The sequence below is a fragment of the Scylla paramamosain genome, chromosome 10 (genome assembly GCF_035594125.1).
Source record: "Scylla paramamosain isolate STU-SP2022 chromosome 10, ASM3559412v1, whole genome shotgun sequence".
Taxonomy (NCBI): domain Eukaryota; kingdom Metazoa; phylum Arthropoda; class Malacostraca; order Decapoda; family Portunidae; genus Scylla; species Scylla paramamosain.
The window spans coordinates 13,967,501-13,989,718 of record NC_087160.1 but is presented as its reverse complement, the minus strand read 5'-3'; the positions used below and the strand labels follow the sequence as shown (position 1 = coordinate 13,989,718).

The following is a 22,218-nucleotide window of genomic DNA, read 5'->3' as shown; positions in this document are numbered from 1 at the left end:
TATTATTACCTCTGCAGATACAATCATCTTCATTATTATTATTATTATTATTATTATTATTATTATTATTATCATTATTATTATTATTATTATCATCATCATCATCATCATCTTCATCATCATCATCATCACCATCACCATCATCATCATCACCATCATCATCATCACCATCACCATCATTATCATCATCACCATCACCATTATCATCATCATCATCATCATCACCATCACCATCATCATCATCATCATTATCTCATTAACCACTAATATGGAATCAGATCCTATCATTTCTTTTATCACTGTTCCTCTCGTTGGTCTATTTATTTAGTCATCCACATTCCTTAATCTTTCCTTTAATTACTATCTTATCACCTCATTTTATTCTGTCTGCACCCTCATTTCTCTCTCTCTCTCTCTCTCTCTCTCTCTCTCTCTCTCTCTCTCTCTCTCTCTCTCTCTCTCTCTCTAACCCATCCATTCTTCTTTCCATTGCTGCTCTTTTAACTTTATCCCTCTTTCTCCCTCTCTTCCTTTTCCCCTTCCCTTCTCTTCGCTTCCTTTCCCTCCCCGGTCCAATATCTTTCAACTTGCATCACGTCTCCCTCCCCCTCACTCTCTTTTTCCCTTTTTTTTTCTCTTTTTTTTCCTATTTTCTGCTTTATTTTTTTGCATTTCCATTCCGTCCCCGACCTCCGTCCTTTCCCTGAACCCTGACCGCCCTAACGAAAAAAGTTCATCAGGGTTCCATTTACGTTCCTGATAGAGGTGGAAATTCTTCCTGCCGAGTGAGGAATAACACCCCATTGATTCTCATTAATGCGAAGACTCCACTCGGACAGGCAGAGGTGAAAGGGAGCGGCTCTTGTCTCTGTCTACTCCATTGTCTAGCAGGTTTATTTGTCTGAGTCTGTTTCATTCTGCCTGTCTTTCTGTCAGTCTTTATTTTCGTCTTTCCCTTTGTCATTCTTTCTGTCTGTCTTTCTATCATTCTCTTTCTATCATTCTCTTTCTGTCTTTTTCTCTGCCTTTCTCTCTCTCTCTCTCTCTCTCTCTCTCTCTCTCTCTCTCTCTCTCTCTCTCTCTCTCTCTCTCTCTCTCTCTCTCTCTCTCTCTCTCTCTCTCTCTCTGTCTCTCTCTCTCTCTCTCTCTCTCTCTCTCTCTCTCTCTCTCTCTCTCTCTCTCTCTCTCTCTCTCTCTCTCTCTCTCTCTCTCTCTGCTTCTCTCTATGTATGTCTTCCTGTTTTATTCTGTCTCTGTCCTGTTTCTCTCTCTCTCTCTCTCTCTCTCTCTCTCTCTCTCTCTCTCTCTCTCTCTCTCTCTCTCTCTCTCTCTCTCTCTCTCTCTCTCTTATTTAAACAAATATTTACAGAAAGGCCTAAAATTCCACGTTGAGTATGGAATTATTTAAAAAGCCTATGATAGTATTATTTACAGGAATAACACTATACATACTTAACATACAGATAATAATAGTAATACAATAATACAATAAAATAATACAAATTTAAAGCGCCAGTGGGGACAGGTGCGTGCTACGCCAGTTGTGGGCTGCCAGCTTCACCTGGTGTGTGGATATGTTCTGCACTTGGGGCGCGGCCACCGTGAATATGTTCCACAGCCGCGAAGTCCTGGCTGTGTAGGTGCGCTGGTGTTGGCTAGAGCGAGATCGAGGCACCTTCACTAGCTCGTCGCTACTGGCTGCAGCTCTGGTGCACCTCTGCACTGTGTGTGGCAGCAGCCTCAGGGGGTCAAGGTGAGGGACCCTCTGCACCTGAGTTATGTGGCACACCACTAGTGCCGACACGTCCCGGCGGTGCTCCAGTGACGTTACTGGTGGTGGGTGCTGTTGGTCCTCATCGCTGGCCACCAAGCGCAGGGCTCGCCGCTGCACAGCATCCAGTCTCTGCATGTGGGTGGCGGCACTCGACATCCAGGACAGGGCACCGTACTCCATACATGGGCGTATCTGTGCCCTGTATAGCGTGAGGATGCCCCGTGGGTCGAGGGTATTCGCCATCCTGCGCAGGGCAGAGACTCGGAGAGATCTCTGGCGGGCGACGACAGCGATGTGGTGATCGAAGCGTAGGCCGCTGTCCACGGACACGCCCAAGATCTTGATGTAATCCTGAAGTGGCAGGCTCTTGCCTCCAAAACACAGCTGTCCTGAGACTGCGTGTGAGGCACCTGGGGGCCGCGAGATGACCATCGCCTGCGTCTTCTCAGGAGCGAAGTTAACCTGCCACATCTTTCCCCTCTGCTCCACCAGTCCGAGCTGCCTGTTCAGCTCAGTGACGGCTCGCTGACTGTCGAGGCGGCAGTAGGAGCGGGAAAGTGTGCAGTCGTCGGCGTATGCTGCCACAGATGACAGCTGCCGGAGGAGGTCGTCGATGTATATGTTCCATAGGACTGGGCCCAAGACGGAGCCTTGTGGAACTGAGGCCCAGACAGGTGAAGGCCTTGATGACTGCCCGTTGACTACTACCTGAAGGGTCCCTGGAGGTAATCTTCGAGCAGCATTAGCAGGTCACCTTGGACACCCTTGGCGTGAAGCTTTTTAATGAGCGCCGCGTGCCAGACCCTATCAAAAGCCTCAGCAATGTCCAGGGCCACTACAAGGGTGTCCAGGCCTTCTTCCAGGGCGTCTTGCCAGTCCTTGGAGAGGATGAGGAAGAGGTTTGCGGTGGATCTGCCAGGCCTGAAGCCAAACTGCCTGTCTGAGAGGAGGTGGTTCTCGCTCAGGTGTTGGCAGATGTCAGCAGCCACTATTTGCTCCAGCAACTTGCCCACCACTGAAAGCAGGGAGATGGGTCTGTAGTTGCTGGGCTCAGACCTTGAGTTTTTCTTGTGGACCGGGACCACACGCACTTCCTTCCATACTGAGGGCAACTTCTTCTCCCTCAGGCAAGATATGAAGACGGTGGTGAGAGGAGCTGACAGCTCTCTAGCGCAGTGCTTGAGGAGCCATGAGCTGACGTCATCCGGGCCTGTGGCTTTACCCACATCCACCGCACCGAGTAGCCGCTCAACCTGCTCTGCCGTCACCAAGACAGTGGTGACAGTGCAATCAGTTTCCGGGGCCAGCTGTGGTACAGGTCGTGCCGAGTCATCAACATGGTTGGTTAGGCCCTGAACAGCCAGGAGATTACTGAAGGCATCCTGCTCCATGTGGAAGTTCAGGTCCCCCACTATAATCACATGGGAACACTTGTGACGCTGGAGCAGGGTGTCGAGTTCCTCCGTCAGGAAGTCTAGCGGGGCTCATCCTTGTCTCGGGGGGCGGTACATGACACAGAGAACCCCACTGTTGTCTGCAAGTACCACCCTGAAGAACAGTGCCTCCATCAGGTGTGGCATGGCTACCTCAAGTTCCTGTGTTTGGAGGCCGTCCTTAAAACAGGCAGCGACACCTCCGCCTGCTCTATTTTCTCGGTCCATCCTCACCCACAGGGAGTAGCCTGATATTTTGCCAAACGTCGGCTCCACCTCGTCACTCAGCCACGTTTCTGTTACTGCGACAATATCAGCACTATGTCTCAGCACGAAATTGTGGCTAAGGTCACCTACATTGGTGTGGAGTCCTCTCACGTTGGCGGAGACCACGGTCAGGTGACAGCTGGGGCGTCTGTTCCCTTGCCTCCTCGCGTTGGCTTGGGAATGAGGTGTGGTGGTGAGGCGAGACGCATTATTGTCTGCCCTGCCACGAGGAGAAATTCCAGCTGGGATAGTGACTTTGCTCTCCCCTGTGCCTCACTGGGTACGCAGATGCCTGTGGCTGAGTCATGCGAGGAGGAGGGACAGGTCGCCGGTCAGGTGTGTTGGGGTGACTTCGTGCCCGCCGCTGGCCGCGTCGCTGTCGCTGGGTCTTCTTCCTGCTTCCATTGTTGTTGTTGTTGTTGTTGTTGTTGTTGTTGTTGCTCCTATCGCTATTATTGTTGCTGTTGTTGTTGTTACTACTGCTGCTGCTGCTGCTGCTGCTGCTGCTGCTGCTGCTGCTGCTACTACTGCTGTTGCTGCTGGTAGTACTGCTGCTGTTTCTCCTGCTGTTGTTGTTGCTGCTGCTGCTAATACTACTACTGCTGTTGTTGCTGTTATTTTCATTACTGTTACTGTTGTTGTTGTTGATGCTGTTTTTGTTACTGTTGCTGCTGCTATTGTTATTGGTGGTAATGGTGGTGTTGGTGCTACCTGAGGCTGTGGTGGTGGTGGCGGTGGTGGGGGTGCCGCCGCTGTGGTGAAAGCGTCCGCTACTCTTATGAGAGGCTTAGGCCTCCCAGATTGTCACCACTGCCTCCAATGGTCCGAGGAGGCACAAGCCTTCTCCCAGGTCCTCAGGATAGAGGAGGGAGTAGCAGTAGTCGCAATAGAACTGCTGGAGACTCTCGCGTCTGCTTTCTTGCACTCCGTGAGGACCTCCATGAGCTCATGGATTTCAGCCACGTGTGTCTGTTTTTCGAGAATCCAGTCCCTTTGTAGCGTGAGGGACCGAATTATGTTATTTTTGTTTGTTACCTCCTTCTGTAGGCGTAGAGTGTAAGAGATAAGATCCTCCTTATCCATCTCCCTGTAGTTCTGCCGCTCGTCCACATCTACGTCTGCGTCTGCATCGCCACCATCATTGCTTTCGTTGGGGGCGGCAAGCGTGGTGGGAACATTTTCGTTAGGATCTAGAGGGAGGTAAACTACAGCGTCTTCAATGCTGCATAACCTCCGTAGTTCCTGCGTGTCTTCACATATGTAGACACCATGGTCTCCGAGGTAGGATGAGTGGCAGACATTGGGGCAGTCATTTCTGCCTTCGCATCTAACATAAAGTGCATTCTTGACTGCAGCCTCCCCACAGACAGCACACCACTTCTGAGGGCAATACCCAGGAAGGTCTCGCCTCTTGATGGGCCTGTGATCCGCCATTTCTGTGCAGTTTCAGTTTCTCTCTCTCTCTCTCTCTCTCTCTCTCTCTCTCTCTCTCTCTCTCTCTCTCTCTCTCTCTCTCTCTCTCTCTCTCTCTCTCTCTCTCTCTCTGTCCTTTAATAAACATACAACTAAAAGGATCAGGAAATAAAAAAATGAAAATTTGTCATCTCGTAAAACATTTGCATTTTACTGAATATGTGTTGCTGACTTTGAGTATATCCCTGTGCTCTCTCTCTCTCTCTCTCTCTCTCTCTCTCTCTCTCTCTCTCTCTCTCTCTCTCTCTCTCTCTCTCTCTCTCTCTCTCTCTCTCTCTCTCTCTCTCTCTCTCTCTCTGTGTGTGTGTGTGTGTGTGTGTGTGTGTGTGTGTGTGTGTGTGTCTCCATATCCTATTTCTCTTTTTTACTAGCTTTTGTTGTGTTTTTTTTTGTATTTTAAATCCCCTTCCCCTCTTTCTATCTTTTCTTTCTGGATGTCCGTCTCTCCTTTTATTTTAAATGTTCTTTCTACCACGCTTTCATGATTTTTATTTGTCTCCTTCCAATTTTGCTTGATGCATTGCTGGTTGGTGTTTCTTGTAATGTGTAGGTTGCTCTCTCTCTCTCTCTCTCTCTCTCTCTCTCTCTCTCTCTCTCTCTCTCTCTCTCTCTCTCTCTCTCTCTCTCTCTCTGCTTCAAATTCCTTTTCTACCAAATTTTCAGTTATCTTATATCATATCTGCATTTCTCTGTTATTTTCGTAAAGATGAAATGCATTTTCTCTCCACACACACACACACACACACACACACACACACACACACACACACACACACACACACACACACACACACACACACACACACACACACACACACGTTTGGAAATTAGAAAGAGGAACTTGATTATCATTTGTAACTTTTGTATCGGTTCTGTACGCTTCGGGGGATGAGAGGGAAGGGAGAGACGAGAAAAAGTTGCACGCGAATACGTTGGAATTAATACTTCGCTACCCACTGGCCGAAAGCTTGGTTTCTGTTTTAATTTTAGTAGCAGTGGTAGCATTAAAAGTAGCGGTAATAGTTCGCGTAAAAGCAAAATTATTATATTGATAGTGTATTTTTAATAGTTGTAGTTATTTTTAAGAGATTGCATACATAGATGTGGATTTTTCTCGTTTCACACAGATTTAGAGTAGTTGTAGTTGCTATTTTGTAATAGTAATAGTAGTAGTAGTAGTAGTAGTAGTAGTAGTAGTAGTAGTAGTAGTAATAGTAATAGTAACAAAACAGTAATTGTAATAGTACTAATATTCTTAGCAGTTAGTTGTGCGGAAGTTAGATTGTACGTATTTCCTTCCACACAAAACTCCAAATTATGCCTCTCATCCTCCTCCTCCTCCTCCTCTACTCCTGACCACTGTTCATTCCCCTAATCCCCTAAGGAGACCCATTCGTTTCACCAAGCTAACAAGGCTGGTCCTATTCTACTTCTTTCCCATTCACTCTCATCACTCTCCCCATTTTTTCCCATTTAGTGGAGACTCCCTTCTAAAAAAATTTACTCATTCATTTCGTTTTTTTTTTTTTGTCTGGTTTTCGTCTCATTGCTGTTTCCATTATATTTTCCCTCTCTTTCCACTTTTATAGTTTGTCATTATAATAATTTGTTTCGTGACTTTTCTTTGTTCATTTAATTTATAGTTTCTTAATATTTCATTTGTGCTTCTGACTTATGGTAAGTGAAAATATTAACTGAATTAAATTACTCCTCTTTTTTTTTATGCTATGTTACATTAACTGTATGAAATTATTCTCACTATTTAGCTTCCTGGTTATCTCTGTCTATTGTTCCCTTCGCATGTTTCGTGAAGATCATTCGTCTCTTTTCAGTTTTTCTTTTTTTTTTTTAGTTCTCCATCCATTTCTCCCGTCAGTTGCACTCACAAAACTCTCTCTCTCTCTCTCTCTCTCTCTCTCTCTCTCTCTCTCTCTCTCTCTCTCTCTCTCTCTCTCTCTCTCTCTCTCTCTCTCTCTCTCTCTCATTCATTAGCAAAATAGCTCATTTAATCACGGGCTCACATATTTCCCTCTTTCCTTTCCTTCCCTCTTATCTTCCCTTCTTTCATCTCCTCCTCCTCCTCCTCCTCCTCCTCCTCCTCCTCCTCCTCCTCCTCCTCCTCCTCCTCCTCCTCTCTCTCTCTCTCTCTCTCTCTCTCTCTCTCTCTCTCTCTCTCTCTCTCTCTCTCTCTCTCTCTCTCTCTCTCTCTCTCTCTCTCTCTCTCTCTCTCTTTACTTCTAATTCACCAAGGAGTCAATGGCACCATCATAACTTGTTTGGGTTCTGGTTGATTTCGGATGGTGATTGGCGTGTTGCGAGGCTCCCAGTGATGAATAGCGGCTGATTGTATGCGCTTGGGTTGAGTTTGCGGTGGTGGTGGTGGTGGTGGTGGTGGTGATGGTGGTGGTGGTGGGGGCGATGGTGGTGCTGGTGGTGGCGGTGGCGGTGGTGGTGGTGGTGGTGGTAGTGGAGATGGTGGTGGATGTTTGATATGAATGGTAATAATGAAAAATGGAGGGATAATGTGTTTGAAGATTACTCCGTGTTATTGGCGAGAGAGAGAGAGAGAGAGAGAGAGAGAGAGAGAGAGAGAGAGAGAGAGAGAGAGAGAGAGAGAGAGAGAATAAGGGAAAATATTTCAAATATCTGAGTGATTTTTAATACTTATATAATAGTTTGCCTCCTCTCTCTCTCTCTCTCTCTCTCTCTCTCTCTCTCTCTCTCTCTCTCTCTCTCTCTCTCTCTCTCTCTGGCAATTTAATTATCGAAATTATGTGTTAACCATGAATGGACCAATTTGGAAATGGAGAAGGTTGGTGTGTGATTGGTCAGGATGAACTAAGACCAACATCCCTGACTGGCTGCCCATCACAGGTTAGAGAGAGAGAGAGAGAGAGAGAGAGAGAGAGAGAGAGAGAGAGAGAGAGAGAGAGAGAGAGAGAGAGAGAGAGAGTTTGTTTCCAGCTTTTAATATGTACACACAAGGAATTCCCGTCCTTTCAATGTACATACTGAGAAACTCTTCATATTCCTACATGTGTTATGTCACACTTTAAGGCAGAGAGAGAGAGAGAGAGAGAGAGAGAGAGAGAGAGAGAGAGAGAGAGAGAGAGAGAGAGAGAGAGAGAGAGAGAGAGAGAGAGAGAGAGAGATTCTACAGCTCACTTAAATCATCCTTAACTTATTCATTTAGAGAGAAGATTCGGAAACTGTCCCTCACTACCCGCGTTTTATTGCCTTGATATGTTGGGAAATGTCCTTCCCTACGACTCAATCTTATCGTAATTATTTTCATACTTGATGGAAGGGAAGGAAAGAGGGGAGAGGAAAAGAGAGAGAGAGAGAGAGAGAGAGAGAGAGAGAGAGAGAGAGAGAGAGAGAGAGAGAGAGAGAGAGAGAGAGAGAGAGAGAGAGAGAGAGAGAGAGAGAGAGAGAGAGAGGAACAAGTGCAGGACAAAAGAAGACATAGGAAAGATAAATAGCGAAAAGATGCGAGTGCAGATGAGGAGGGGGTCTAAAAGCTTAGAGAGAGAGAGAGAGAGAGAGAGAGAGAGAGAGAGAGAGAGAGAGAGAGAGAGAGAGAGAGAGAGAGAGAGAATGTTAGTTACACTCACATAAAACTCAATTAAAAGTTCAGAAATCATCAACACAAGTTTTCGTATTTTCATTCATTAATATTATTTTCTTTTTATGTAATGAATTTAGTGGCACTTTAATTGTTGAAGTTTTGATACTGAAGAACGGTTTGGTGAGCAATTCCATAGTCTGAAATTAGAAATCTTTAACGCGAACTTCATAATGAAGCAAATATTTACTGAAAGCAAAAGTAATTTTCTCTCTCTCTCTCTCTCTCTCTCTCTCTCTCTCTCTCTCTCTCTCTCTCTCTCTCTCTCTCTCTCTCTCTCTCTCTCTTTTTATTTAAACAAAAATTTACATCAGGCTTAAAACAACACGTTTTTTATGCTGTTATTTGAAAAACCTATACTTAAATGTAAAGAAGAAAATATACACAAAAGCGAACTCATCCTACTATATATACACATGATTAACACAGCACTAGTGTGGGAGTTTGTGTTTTACGCCACCTGTGTGCAGCCACTTTCACTTGCTGGAGTGTCATTGTCTGTGTATCACTCGTGGCTACCGTAAACACATTCCACAGTCTGGAGGTTCTGGCTGTGTAAAAGCGCTGGTGCTGCCTCGAGTAAGATCGAGGCACCTGCACCAGCATGTCACTGGAGGTGGTGGTCCTGGACTCCCTCTGGACGGCTCGTGGTGGGAGCCTTAGCGAGCTGAGATGAGGGACCTCCAGAACTCGGTTCTTGTGCTGGACCACCAGCGCCGACACGTCCCGCCGATGCTCCAGCGACGTGACTCCGGTCTGCTCCTCCTCCTCCTGCTGCTGCTGCTGCTGCTGCTGCTGTCCGTCCATCCCCACCAAGCGTAGGGCACGTCGTTGCACAGTATCCAGTCTCTGCAAGTGGGTGGGGGCACTCGACATCCAGGACAAGGCACTGTACTCCATACAAGGCCGTATCTGAGCCTTGTACAGTGTGAGGATGCCCCGGGAGTCGAGGTTTCCCGACATCCGACGCAGTGCAGAGACTCGCTGGGAGGCCTGGTGGGCAACAGCACCAACATGGCAGTCAAAGCGTAGGCCACAGTCCACTGTCACTCCCAGCAACTTGACGTGTTCCTGGAGGGGAAGTGTCTGGCCTCCAAAACTCAGACAGCCTGAGACGGCTGGGGAGGCAGCTGGGGACCGTGAGATGACCATGGCCTGCGTCTTTTCTGGAGCGAAGCTGATTTGCCACGCCTCTCCCCACTCCATCACCAGCCTGAGCTGCCTGTTCAGCTCTCTAACGGCTCGCTGACTGTCGGAGCGGCAGTAGGAGCGGGAGAGACTGCAGTTGTCGGCGTATGCAAGCAGAGTCGGTATTTGCCGCAGTAGGTCATTGATATATATGTTCCACAGGATCGGGCCCAACACTGAACCCTGTGGAACTGAGGCCTGTATAGGTAACGGCTGGGATGCCTGTCCATTGATGACTACCCGGAGGGTTCTCCTCTGGAGGTAGTCCTCGAACAGTGCAAGGAGGTTGCCCTGGATACCCTTGACGCAAAGCTTTTTTACAAGCCCCGCGTGCCAGACCCTATCAAAGGCCCCAGTAGTGTCCAGGGCCACCACAAGAGTATCCAGACCTTCGTCCAGGGCATCCTGCCAGCCTTGGGAGAGGAGGGTGAGGAGGTCTGCTGTTCAGCGGCCAGGCCGGAAGCCGAACTGCCTGTCTGAGAGGAGGCGGTGCTCACTCAGGTGGTGACAGATGACACCTGCCACTACCTGCTCCAGCAACTTGCCCACCACAGAGAGCAGCGAGATGGGTCTGTAGTTGCTGGGCTCAGACTTTGAGTTCTTCTTGTGGGCTGGTACCACTCGCGCCACCTGTGCTCCATCAGGCAGGCCCTGAAGACGCTGGTGAGAGGACCTGACAGCTTACTGGCGCAGCATTTGAGGAGCTGCGGGCTGATGTCTCTCTCTCTCTCTCTCTCTCTCTCTCTCTCTCTCTCTCTCTCTCTCTCTCTCTCTCTCTCTCTCTCTCTCTCTCTCTCTCTCTCTTGCCCTACCTTATCACTTCCATGAGAGAGAGAGAGAGAGAGAGAGAGAGAGAGAGAGAGAGAGAGAAACAAGCTCTTGCATACACAACATACAAAGAACACGTACATGGACAGGCATTCATAATAACTAAGACGAACACACTCACCTTCCTCACCCCCTCCACCCAGACATACATGCAGACACATACATACGTACATACATGCATACACCTCGTCTGCCTGCGTTCTATTCAGAGATCATCATTATTCTTAGATTGTATACCGTCCGAGAAAAGAAGGAAAACGGGACTCATTTTGGTGAAGGGAAGACTAATTCATGCAAATCATTTATATGTAAATCTTTTTATGTATGGAAACAGGTCTGTGTGTAGGATTGCAACGCACGGAACACGGAGGAAAGAGAGAGAGTGAGAGAGGCCATGAGAAGAGGAGATGTATATAAAGTAATGGGAAGGATGGACAGGGGGATGGAGAGGAAGAGAGAGAGAATAGAGAGAAGGAAGAGTAATGCAGTGTTAGGTTTTTGGGTGTAGGACTGTAATGATGTGAAAAAAGTTGAAAGAAATGTTAACTCTCTCTCTCTCTCTCTCTCTCTCTCTCTCTCTCTCTCTCTCTCTCTCTCTCTCTCTCTCTCTCTCTCTCTCTCTCTCTCTCTCTCCCCTCTCGCTTGTTGGTATTAGGGAGCGCTGAGAGAACAAGACGTAACCTGCAGTAATAACTCCTTGTACTTCCAGGATTAAAATGAAAAGTTACTTAATATTGTTGATGTTGAATTTATCTGACGCTCTCTCATCTCATTCTCAATTCAATCAGCCTTTGTTAGACTGACTTCCCTCTTTGTCATTCATCCTTTGTGCATAATTGATTTTATTCTCTCCCTCTGTCTCTGTCCCTGTCTGTCTGTTTGTCTCTGTCTGTCTGTCTGTCTGTCTGTCTGTCTGTCTGTCTGTCTGTCTGTCTGTCTGTCTGTCTGTCTGTCTCTCTCTCTCTCTCTCTCTCTCTCTCTCTCTCTCTCTCTCTCTCTCTCTCTCTCTCTCTCTCTCTCTCTCTCTCTCTCTCTCTCTCTCTCTCTCTCTTATCATCCTATCGGTAATCATCTGCATTTTGCTCTTCGCTTCCTTCCTCTTTTTCTTCCTCTCCCCCACTTCTTCCTCTCCTTCTCCTTCTTCTTCTCCTTTTTTCCTTCCCTCTCTCCTTTCCTCCATCTCTTCATTCCACTTATCATTCTCTTTTTCTCTCTTGTCATCCTCTTTCTCTCTCAGCCTTCCAGTGTCTTCATTAATGCTATATTTTCACCGCCACTCTTTCTCCTGTTACGTTACTCTTTTCTCTATTTTCTCGTCATTTGTCTCATTTTTCATTCATTACTCCGCTCATTGCATGCTTTGGCCTTTGTTTTTTTTTTATTTTCTCCTTCCTCCTCTCTCTCTCTCTCTCTCTCTCTCTCTCTCTCTCTCTCTCTCTCTCTCTCTCTCTCTCTCTCTCTCTCTCTCTCTCTCTCTCTCTCTCTCTCTCTGTGTCCTCTTCCTTTACCATAACAATTTGGAAACAATCAGGAATCTGCTGACAGCGCTCATCCTCCTCCTCTTTCTCCTCCTCCACCTCCTCCTCCTCCTCCTCCTCCTCCTCCTCCTCCTCCTCCTCTCCTTGAAACGGAGACGAAATTCGGAATGATTACAAGCCCCTTTTTCTCTTTCCCTCTCTCTCTCCTTTTCTCCCTCCCTCCGTTCCTCCATCCCTCTCTTTCATCCTCCTTACTGTCCTCCCAGACTGCTTGGACAGGTCTGCTTTCCTACATGCGTGTCACTCCCTCTTTCCTCTCCCTTTACTCTTTCTTTCCCTCTGGCCCTGGGTCATTCTCTTTCTCCCCTGTAGCTCTCTTTTCAACCTTATTCTCTTCCTTCCCTCTCCTCGCGCCTGAGTGGGAGCAAGAGGCGTGGCTCTAAGAACAGGTATTCCAGACATCTCGCCAATGGCACTCAAGGTTGTCTGGGTCACCGAAGAGAAAAGGGAGAGTGAAGGAAGAGACGCTGCCTATGTGTAAACAAAGAGGGCGTCCAGAGGGAAAAAGGAGAAGGGAGACGATGAAAAAAGGAGAACTTGAACTGTTGTTTTAGTGGGAGGAGGAAGGAAAAAAAATGTGTGTCTTTTGTTTTAACGGTGGATAGACTCAAGGACGTATAAAAAAGGATCACACAAGGCCTACTGAAAGCGGAAATTACGGTTGCCTTGTGAAGGAAAAACGTACAGAGAGAGAGAGAGAGAGAGAGAGAGAGAGAGAGAGAGAGAGAGAGAGAGAGAGAGAGAGAGAGAGAGAGAGAGAGAGAGAGAGAGAGAGAGAGAGAGAGAGAGAGAGAGAGAGAGAGAGAGAGAGAGAGAGAGAGAGAGAGAGAGAGAGAGAGAGAGAGAGAAGCTTTTTTCTCATATGTACTTTTTTTTTTTTTTTTTTTTTTTTTTTTTATGTAGAAAGGATACTGGCCAAGGGCAACAAAAATCTAATAAAAAAAATGCCCACTGGAATGCCAGTCCCTAAAAGGGTCAAAGCAGTGGTCAAAAATTGGTGGATAAGTGTCTTGAAACCTCCCTCTTGAAGGAATTCAAGTCATAGGAAGGTGGAAATACAGAAGCAGGCAAGGAGTTCCAGAGTTTACCAGAGAAAGGGATGAATGATTGAGAATACTGGTTAACTCTTGCGTTAGAGAGGTGGACAGAATAGGAGTGAGAGAAAGAAGAAAGTCTTGTGCAGCGAGGCCGCGGAAGGAGGGGAGGCATGCAGTTAGCAAGATCAGAAGAGCAGTTAGCATGAAAATAGCGGTAGAAGACAGCTAGAGATGCAACATTGCGGCGGTGAGAGAGAGGCTGAAGACAGTCAGTTAGAGGAGAGGAGTTGATGAGACGAAAAGCTTTTGATTCCACCCTGTCTAGAACAGCAGTATGAGTGGAACCCCCCCAGACATGTGAAGCATACTCCATACATGGACGGATAAGGCCCTTGTACAGAGTTAGCAGCTGGGGGGTGAGAAAAACTGGCGGAGACGTCTCAGAACACCTAACTTCATAGAAGCTGTTTTAGCTAGAGATGAGATGTGAAGTTTCCAGTTCAGATTATAAGTAAAGGACAGACCGAGGATGTTCAGTGTAGAAGAGGGGGACAGTTGAGTGTCATTGAAGAAGAGGGGATAGTTGTCTGGAAGATTGTGTCGAGTTGATAGATGGAGGAATTGAGTTTTTGAGGCATTGAACAATACCAAGTTTGCTCTGCCCCAATCAGAAATTTTAGAAAGATCAGAAGTCAGGCGTTCTGTGGCTTCCCTGCGTGATATGTTTACCTCCTGAAGGGTTGGACGTCTATGAAAAGACGTGGAAAAGTGCAGGGTGGTATCATCAGCATAGGAGTGGATAGGACAAGAAGTTTGGTTTAGAAGATCATTAATGAATAATAAGAAGAGAGTGGGTGACAGGACAGAACCCTGAGGAACACCACTGTTAATAGATTTAGGAGAAGAACAGTGACCGTCTACCACAGCAGCAATAGAACGGTCAGAAAGGAAACTTGAGATGAAGTTACAGAGAGAAGGATAGAAACCGTAGGAGGGTAGTTTGGAAATCAAAGCTTTGTGCCAGACTCTATCAAAGGCTTTGATATGTCCAAGGCAACAGCAAAAGTTTCACCAAAGTCTCTAAAAGAGGATGACCAAGACTCAGTAAGGAAAGCCAGAAGATCACCAGTAGAGCGGCCTTGACGGAACCCATACTGGCGATCAGATAGAAGGTTGTGAAGTGATAGATGTTTAAGAATCTTCCTGTTGAGGATAGATTCAAAAACTTTAGATAAGCAGGAAATTCAAGCAATAGGACGGTAGTTTGAGGGATTAGAACGGTCACCCTTTTTAGGAACAGGTTGAATGTAGGCAAACTTCCAGCAAGAAGGAAAGGTAGATGTTGACAGACAGAGCTGAAAGAGTTTGACTAGGCAAGGTGCAAGCACGGAGGCACAGTTTCGGAGAACAATAGGAGGGACCCCATCAGGTCCATAAGCCTTCTGAGGGTTTAGGCCAGCGAGGGCATGGAAAACATCATTACGAAGAATTTTAATACGAGGCATGAAGTAGTCAGAGGGTGGAGGAGAGGGAGGAACAAGCCCAGAATCGTCCAAGGTAGAGTTTTTAGCAAAGGTTTGAGCAAAGAGTTCAGCTTTAGAAATAGATGTGATAGCAGTGGTGCCATCTGGTTGAAGTAGAGGAGGGAAAGAAGAAGAAGCAAAGTTATTGGAGATATTTTTGGCTAGATGCCAGAAATCACGAGGGGAGTTAGATCTTGAAAGGTTTTGACATTTTCTGTTAATGAAGGAGTTTTTGGCTAGTTGGAGAACAGACTTGGCATGGTTCCGGGCAGAAATATAAAGTGCATGAGATTCTGGTGAAGGAAGGCTTAAGTACCTTTTGTGGGCCACTTCTCTATCATGTATAGCACGAGAACAAGCTGTGTTAAACCAAGGTTTAGAAGGTTTAGGACGAGAAAAAGAGTGAGGAATGTACGCCTCCATGCCAGACACTATCACCTCTGTTATGCGCTCAGCACACAAAGACGGGTCTCTGACACGGAAGCAGTAGTCATTCCAAGGAAAATCAGCAAAATGCCGCCTCAGGTCCCCCCAACTAGCAGAGGCAAAACGCCAGAGGCACCTTCGCTTAGGGGGATCCTGAGGAGGGATTGGAGTGATAGGACAAGATAAAGATATGAGATTGTGATCGGAGGAGCCCAACGGAGAAGAAAGGGTGACAGCATAAGCAGAAGGATTAGAGGTCAGGAAAAGGTCAAGAATGTTGGGCGTATCTCCAAGACGGTCAGGAATACGAGTAGGGTGTTGCACCAATTGCTCTAGGTCATGGAGGATAGCAAAGTTGTAGGCTAGTTCACCAGGATGGTCAGTGAAGGGAGAGGAAAGCCAAAGCTGGTGGTGAACATTGAAGTCTCCAAGAATGGAGATCTCTGCAAAAGGGAAGAGGGTCAGAATGTGCTCCACTTTGGAAGTTAAGTAGTCAAAGAATTTCTTATAGTCAGAGGAGTTAGGAGAGAGGTATACAGCACAGATAAATTTAGTATGAGAATGACTCTGTAGTCGTAGCCAGATGGTGGAAAACTCGGAAGATTCAAGAGCGTGGGCACGAGAGCAGGTTAAGTCATAGCGCACATAAACGCAGCATCCAGCTTTGGATCGAAAATGAGGATAGAGAAAGTAGGAGGGAACAGAAAAGGGGCTACTGTCAGTTGCCTCAGACACCTGAGTTTCAGTGAGGAAAAGAAGATGAGGTTTAGAGGAGGAGAGGTGGTGTTCTACAGATTGAAAATTAGATCTTAGACCGCGAATGTTGCAGAAGTTAATGAAGAAAAAGTTGAGGGGGGTGTCAAGACACTTAGGGTCGTCGACGGAAAGGCAGTCCGACCTGGGGACATTTATGGTCCCCTCCCCAGATGGGGACTCCGAGGCTGGTGTAGGAGTCGCCATGATTTTAAAATTTTTTGAGTGGAGGGTGTGTGTGTTATTAGGTGCTTGTAGTTTTGTGTGGAGGAAGAGAGTTGTCTTTAGAGGGCAGGCTGTGACTACCCCCTTGTGTTGTGAGACACAAAGGGAAACGTTCAGTGAGGTCACAGCTGGGTTTAATGATAAGTTCACAGCACCCCCTGAACAGTGCTTTAGACCTCACTGGAAGTAATTATCGTTTCGGCAGGTGTCTACTGCCTCCTCCAAACGAATCAATCAATCAATCAAACGAATCAAACTTGATCAATCCGCCCATCTTTTTTCTCTGATTTTTCCTTCGATATTTTTGTTGTTATTTTTTTGTCTTCATCTACAGCTTACAATATCCTTTATTTCTAATGTTCCCTATACGCATATCTTTTTTCATACATATCCCTGAGAGAGAGAGAGAGAGAGAGAGAGAGAGAGAGAGAGAGAGAGAGAGAGAGAGAGAGAGAGAGAGAGAGAGAGAGAGAGAGAGAGAGAGAGAGAGAGAGAGAGAGAGAGAGAGAGAGAGAGAGAGAGAGAGAGAGAGAGAGAGAGAGAGAGAGAGAGAGAGAGAGAGAGAGAGAGTCTCAGTGTTTGTCTTTGAAGTGATTAAGGTGATGGAATGCGCGGCAGAAGTCACACAACATGTAATTTCAAAAAGGGCACCGTGGTTTTAAGGCAATTACGACCGTCGCACGGTGAGGGTAATTACATAAAAGGTTGCTTGTCTAGTGAATCATCGCGCGACTTGGGAAAGGGAAGGTTGGAAGTTAGAAAGGCAAATGTAAAGTTTTCGTGTTTTGTGATATATATATATATATATATATATATATATATATATATATATATATATATATATATATATATATATATATATATATATATATATATATATATATATATATATATATATATATATATATATATATATATATATATATATATATATATATATATATATATATATATATATGTATCCTTATGTTGGTTGCGGTAAATGGGAGGTTTTTTTTCTTTATATTTTTACTGGATGATAGGATAAAAATGGGAAGAATGAAATGTGAGGGAGTGCTCTCTCTCTCACTCTCTCTCTCTCTCTCTCTCTCTCTCTCTCTCTCTCTCTCTCTCTCTCTCTCTCTCTCTCTCTCTCTCTCTCTCTCTCTCTCTCTCTCTCTCTGAAGGATAAAAACTCGAGCCATTTAAGTTCAATCGTGCTCCATTTCAATATCTGTGTTTTAATTTGTTGGTTAGATTTTTTTTTTTAATATCTGTTGCCTGTAAACTTTTTTTTTTTTCGATAGTAAAGGACTTTTAATTTCCTTTTCTTTTTCCCTCGCCAAATTGATTAATTGATTCCCGCTTTATTAAAATGAGATTAAAACGCACAGATTCCTTTGATATCTGATAAAAAAAATAGCTGTTAAAATGCATCAAAGCTCACGCACGCACACGCACACACACACACACACACACACACACACACACACACACACACACACACACACACACACACGACCTTGCCCTCTTCTTTACACTTGCTGCAGCTACATATCATATTAAGCCGTCCTGGGATGCCAAAAGAAGGTGCAAAAATAGAAGGAAAAAGCAGAGAAAGATACGTACAAAGTGAAAGAGAGAAAAGAAAACTGAAAAAAAAGAAAAAGAAAAAGAACACTCCCTGCTGAAGAGACCGCTTACGAGGAGACACACGACACGGCGACACGCAAGGCCACCTGAAGAAACCAGAAAAGAAGGGGGGAAAAAGGGGGAGGAGCAGGAAAAGTAAAGCACAAAGGACGCGGACGTCGAGTCTAGTAACGGGAGGATAACACGGAGGAAAAGTCGAGGGAAAGACGAGTTTAAGAGACGTTTTTCCCTTCTTATTTTTGGGGGAAGCTTTAGGGAGAGGTTAGAGTTGCCTGAATTGGTGAAATTTTTTTTTTTAAGGAGATATGTGTTTTTCGAAGCCTTTGTTATAATTCTTAGTAATGTTTTAAGTTCCATTTAAATGAGCATTTCGACAATTTTATTTATTTTAGGCAATTTTAAGATGTTTAAGGTGTTAATGCAACTAACGAAAGCTTAGGCTGAACCCTCCCCCTTTTTCTTGCAAATATTATGGAAGAGCAGTGGTCAAATCTCCTTTCTTGGAATCATTACAATATTGGCTATATTTTCTCAAGACTAGAAGCTTTGAAATGCGAAAAAAGAGAAAGCTTTGCATGCTGCTTTCTTCCCTCCTTCAAAGATCATGAGAGATCTCAGGTGTCTTACTTTTAAATTGTGGAAATCTTTAATGGATTAAGTGTAATTCCTCAGGGTTTTAGAACCTTCAAGTGTGACTATAACGAAAGCTTCATTTTGGTTCATTTCCTTTCCTTTCTTACAAAAGTTATTTGGGAATATTGAGTATAAACAAAGAAATCCTTAAAAAATGTACTCAGTTTTAGAAGCTCGAAGGTGAAAAAGGTAACGAAAGCTTGAAATGATCTTCTCCCCTTCCTTTAGAGGTTATGGAAGTTTTAGCTTTATCAGGCGGCAGGTTATAAAGGCTTTAGTTTAATCCCGAAAGCGTGCGGAAGCTTCAGCCGGGGACGCAGTACGAGTATTTAAACCTTTAGTGTAATTCCCAGAGATTGTAAACGCCCACTTGTTCATTCCTGGAAGTTGTGGGTGTCGGAATTTAACCTTTGGAATTGCAAGAAAGGGAAATACGTACGAATTGTTTTGTATCATTATCTCTCTCTCTCTCTCTCTCTCTCTCTCTCTCTCTCTCTCTCTCTCTCTCTCTCTCTCTCTCTCTCTCTCTCTCTCTCTCTCTCTCTCTCTCTCTCTCGGACAAAGAGACACAAAGACAATATTGTCCCATTTGTCATCTTGTGTGTGTTATTTGCATTACGAGTTTTCGTGTACTTATTGTGTTGAGTAGTAATAATAGTCTGATGATGATGATGAAGATGATTTACCTACTGATGATGATGGTGATGTTAAATATATGATTAAAAAGAAAAAAAAGAAAAAAGAAAGAAAGAAAGAAAGAAAGAAGAAAAAGAAAAAGAAGAAGAAGAAGAAGAAGAAGAAGAAGAAGAAGAAGAAAAGTTTAAGAGAAAGATGAGAATTAAGAAAATATACAAGCAAATTATGTATGCAAAAACTTGAGCGGAAACGCAAAGTGAAGAAGAAAGAAGGAAAATGTAATTGCACACACACACACACACACACACACACACACACACACACACACACACACACACACACAGAGAGAGAGAGAGAGAGAGAGAGAGAGAGAGAGAGAGAGAGAGAGAGAGAGAGAGAGAGAGAGAGAGAGAGAGAGAGAGAGAGAGAGAGAGAGAGAGAGAGAGCAAAAAACAAGAACAGAAAGAAAATAAAAAAGAAAGAGAACAGGAAAACTACATTAAAGAAAGAGAGCAGGATGTAGGTTAAACAAGTGTATACGTGTTTACTTGTTTGTTTGTTTGTTTATTTGCTTGCCTGCGTGCGTGGGTGGACTCGCGAGTAACGGTATCGTTTCATTATCGTAACGATGCGCTACCGCGACTCTGTACGTAATTAGGCCTATCAGGGAAGATAATCAGACGTAATGGGCTGGATGAGTAACCTGTCTTGTCCCGCAGGCCGAGGAAAGAGAGAGAGAGAGAGAGAGAGAGAGAGAGAGAGAGAGAGAGAGAGAGAGAGAGAGAGAGAGAGAGAGAGAGTGTTACTAAAGGAATACCTTCATTAATATAACCATCTCTCTCTCTCTCTCTCTCTCTCTCTCTCTCTCTCTCTCTCTCTCTCTCTCTCTCTCTCTCTCTCTCTCTCTCTCTCTCTCTCTCTCTCTCTCTCGCCGCCGCGTCTAAGAGTAAGTGAATAATGACAGTACATGACACATAACATAATCCTCCTTCAGTTTCGTTGTCCATCAATATTCTCGTTATTTTCCGGACATGACGAACACTGTAGAGTGATTGGCACTTCACTGTCCTCCTCCTCCTCCTCCTCTTCTTCCTCCTCGTAGGTAGTTCATTACGGTGGTTGGTGAGAGGAGAGAGGAGAGGAGAGGAGAGGAGAGCGCACTTTTGTGGGTGGTCAGCTCGGAGGAAAATAAATAAGAGGAGGAGGAGAAAGGAAGAGGTTGAGAGGGACGGAGGACTGGAGATGAGTGGAGATGAGGGGTGAGGGGAAGGTTTGGTTTCGTCCTATGAATCACGTGAGGTTTGACTTGTTTTTTTTTTGTTTGAATGTAATGAGTAAGAGAGAGTAAAGGAATGTGTCATTTGCCTAATCCTTGTATTAATTTTTCTTATTGTTGATTTTGATTACAAACTTGAAAGAGTAAAAATCGACCGAAAAAAAAAATAAGATTCATGGAAAAATTCAAACGTTAACGTAATGCAGCATGTCACTTTCTGATTTGTTATAATATTTTTCTTCACTATAACTAATGGATTTACATTTATTTTATTGAGTAAATGAAAGGTTATAGTTTTTTCATCTTTAAACAATCTCTCTCTCTCTCTCTCTCTCTCTCTCTCTCTCTCTCTCTCTCTCTCTCTCTCTCTCTCTCTCTCTCTCTCTCTCTCTCTCTCATCTCCCTAGTGTCTCTATGGAACCATATACTTGCTTATGAAAACCAATCATTAGGATTTAGACATCAGACCCAAATGGGCATGGAGTGGTAAAACTTGGCTGGAAGTGGGTACTGAAATGAATTCCCCAAGTGTAGCAAATGACTTGTGGTCCAAGCATCCTGAGGCATTTATGGTCTTAGGCCTATGTAGCCTTATGATCACCTGACTTGAGGTCCTTATGAAATCAGTATCAGATGACTGTAACCACCATCTGCCTGCCTGTCTGCCCCTCTCTCTCTCTCTCTCTCTCTCTCTCTCTCTCTCTCTCTCTCTCTCTCTCTCTCTCTGCCGCTCGCGATGGAAATAAAGCCGTTAGTGAGTCAAATTTAATAAGCAAGCTGGCGAGACTTTCCCTGCAGTCACGAAACACTGCAGTAAATTATCCGGTTATCCATTGTCATGCAAATGTTTTGAGGAATGCAAGACTCCAGGCAGTAAATATTATAAAGCGATTTTTAATGCCATTTCCCGTATTTTTTTCATCTTTTTTATTTTTCTCTTTTCATTTTAGTTTCAATTTCTAGGGTCATATATTCGCGCTTAGGTCATGTGATCATGGGGTTTGGATGTTTGTTTTCGGTATTAATTCTTTTTTTTTTCGTGTGTGTGTTTATTTCCGTTGTATTATTTTCTCTCCTCCCCCTTCCTCTCTCTCTCTCTCTCTCTCTCTCTCTCTCTCTCTCTCTCTCTCTCTCTCTCTCTCTCTCTCTCTCTCTCTGGCGTGGTTAAAGGAGGTAAGGATCTGAGATTCCGTGATTTATAGGTTTGTTTTCCTTATTTTTTTTTTATTTAAACAAAAATTTACATCAGGCTTAAAACAACACATTTTTTATGCTGTTATTTGAAAAGCCTGTACTTAAATGTAAAGAAGAAAATATATACAAAAGCGAACTCATCCTACTATATATACACATGATTAACACAGCACTAGTGTGGGAGTTTGTGTTTTACGCCACCTGTGTGCAGCCACTTCTCTCTCTCTCTCTCTCTCTCTCTCTCTCTCTCTCTCTCTCTCTCTCTCTCTCTCTCTCTCTCTCTCTCTCTCTCTCTCTCTCTCTCTCTCTCTCTCTCTCATTTTCACCCTGTCCCACATAATAATCTCCACATTCCCCAGGGAGAGAGAGAGAGAGAGAGAGAGAGAGAGAGAGAGAGAGAGAGAGAGAGAGAGAGAGAGCACCTCGCTCTCCTGGACAAGGTGCAGGACCGAGCAGCGAGGCTCATCAGGAACAGTGAGCTCGGCCTTCAGCCTTCGCTGCACAACCTCCAGCACCGGCGAGACTTGGCGGGCATCACCGTCACGTTCAAGGTGCAACAACAACGGGTGCCGCATCTACAGGCTCTCCGGCAGCCTGCCCGACATGCCAAAGTCACCACCGGAGCTGTCACACGCGCCAATGAGGAGCTGCTCCAGCCCAGCTGCAGAACGTGGCACCAGCAAAGACAGTTTCTGAACACATCTATCGGCTGGTGGAACGCGTTTGTTACCTTGCAGCCAAGTGATGAGGGCTGGAC

At 45.0% G+C, this 22,218-nt stretch overlaps 1 protein-coding gene across 1 annotated transcript in view; it reads right to left on the bottom strand.

Moving 5' to 3' along the window:
- Positions 1-22,036: 22,036 nt before the first annotated feature.
- Positions 22,037-22,218, bottom strand: part of LOC135104524 (uncharacterized) — a 13,694-nt gene continuing 13,512 nt past the window's right edge. The window contains exon 4 of the mRNA XM_064012097.1: positions 22,037-22,122. Coding sequence (XP_063868167.1) covers positions 22,037-22,122 — 86 coding nt within the window. The remainder of the gene's footprint in view (positions 22,123-22,218) is intronic.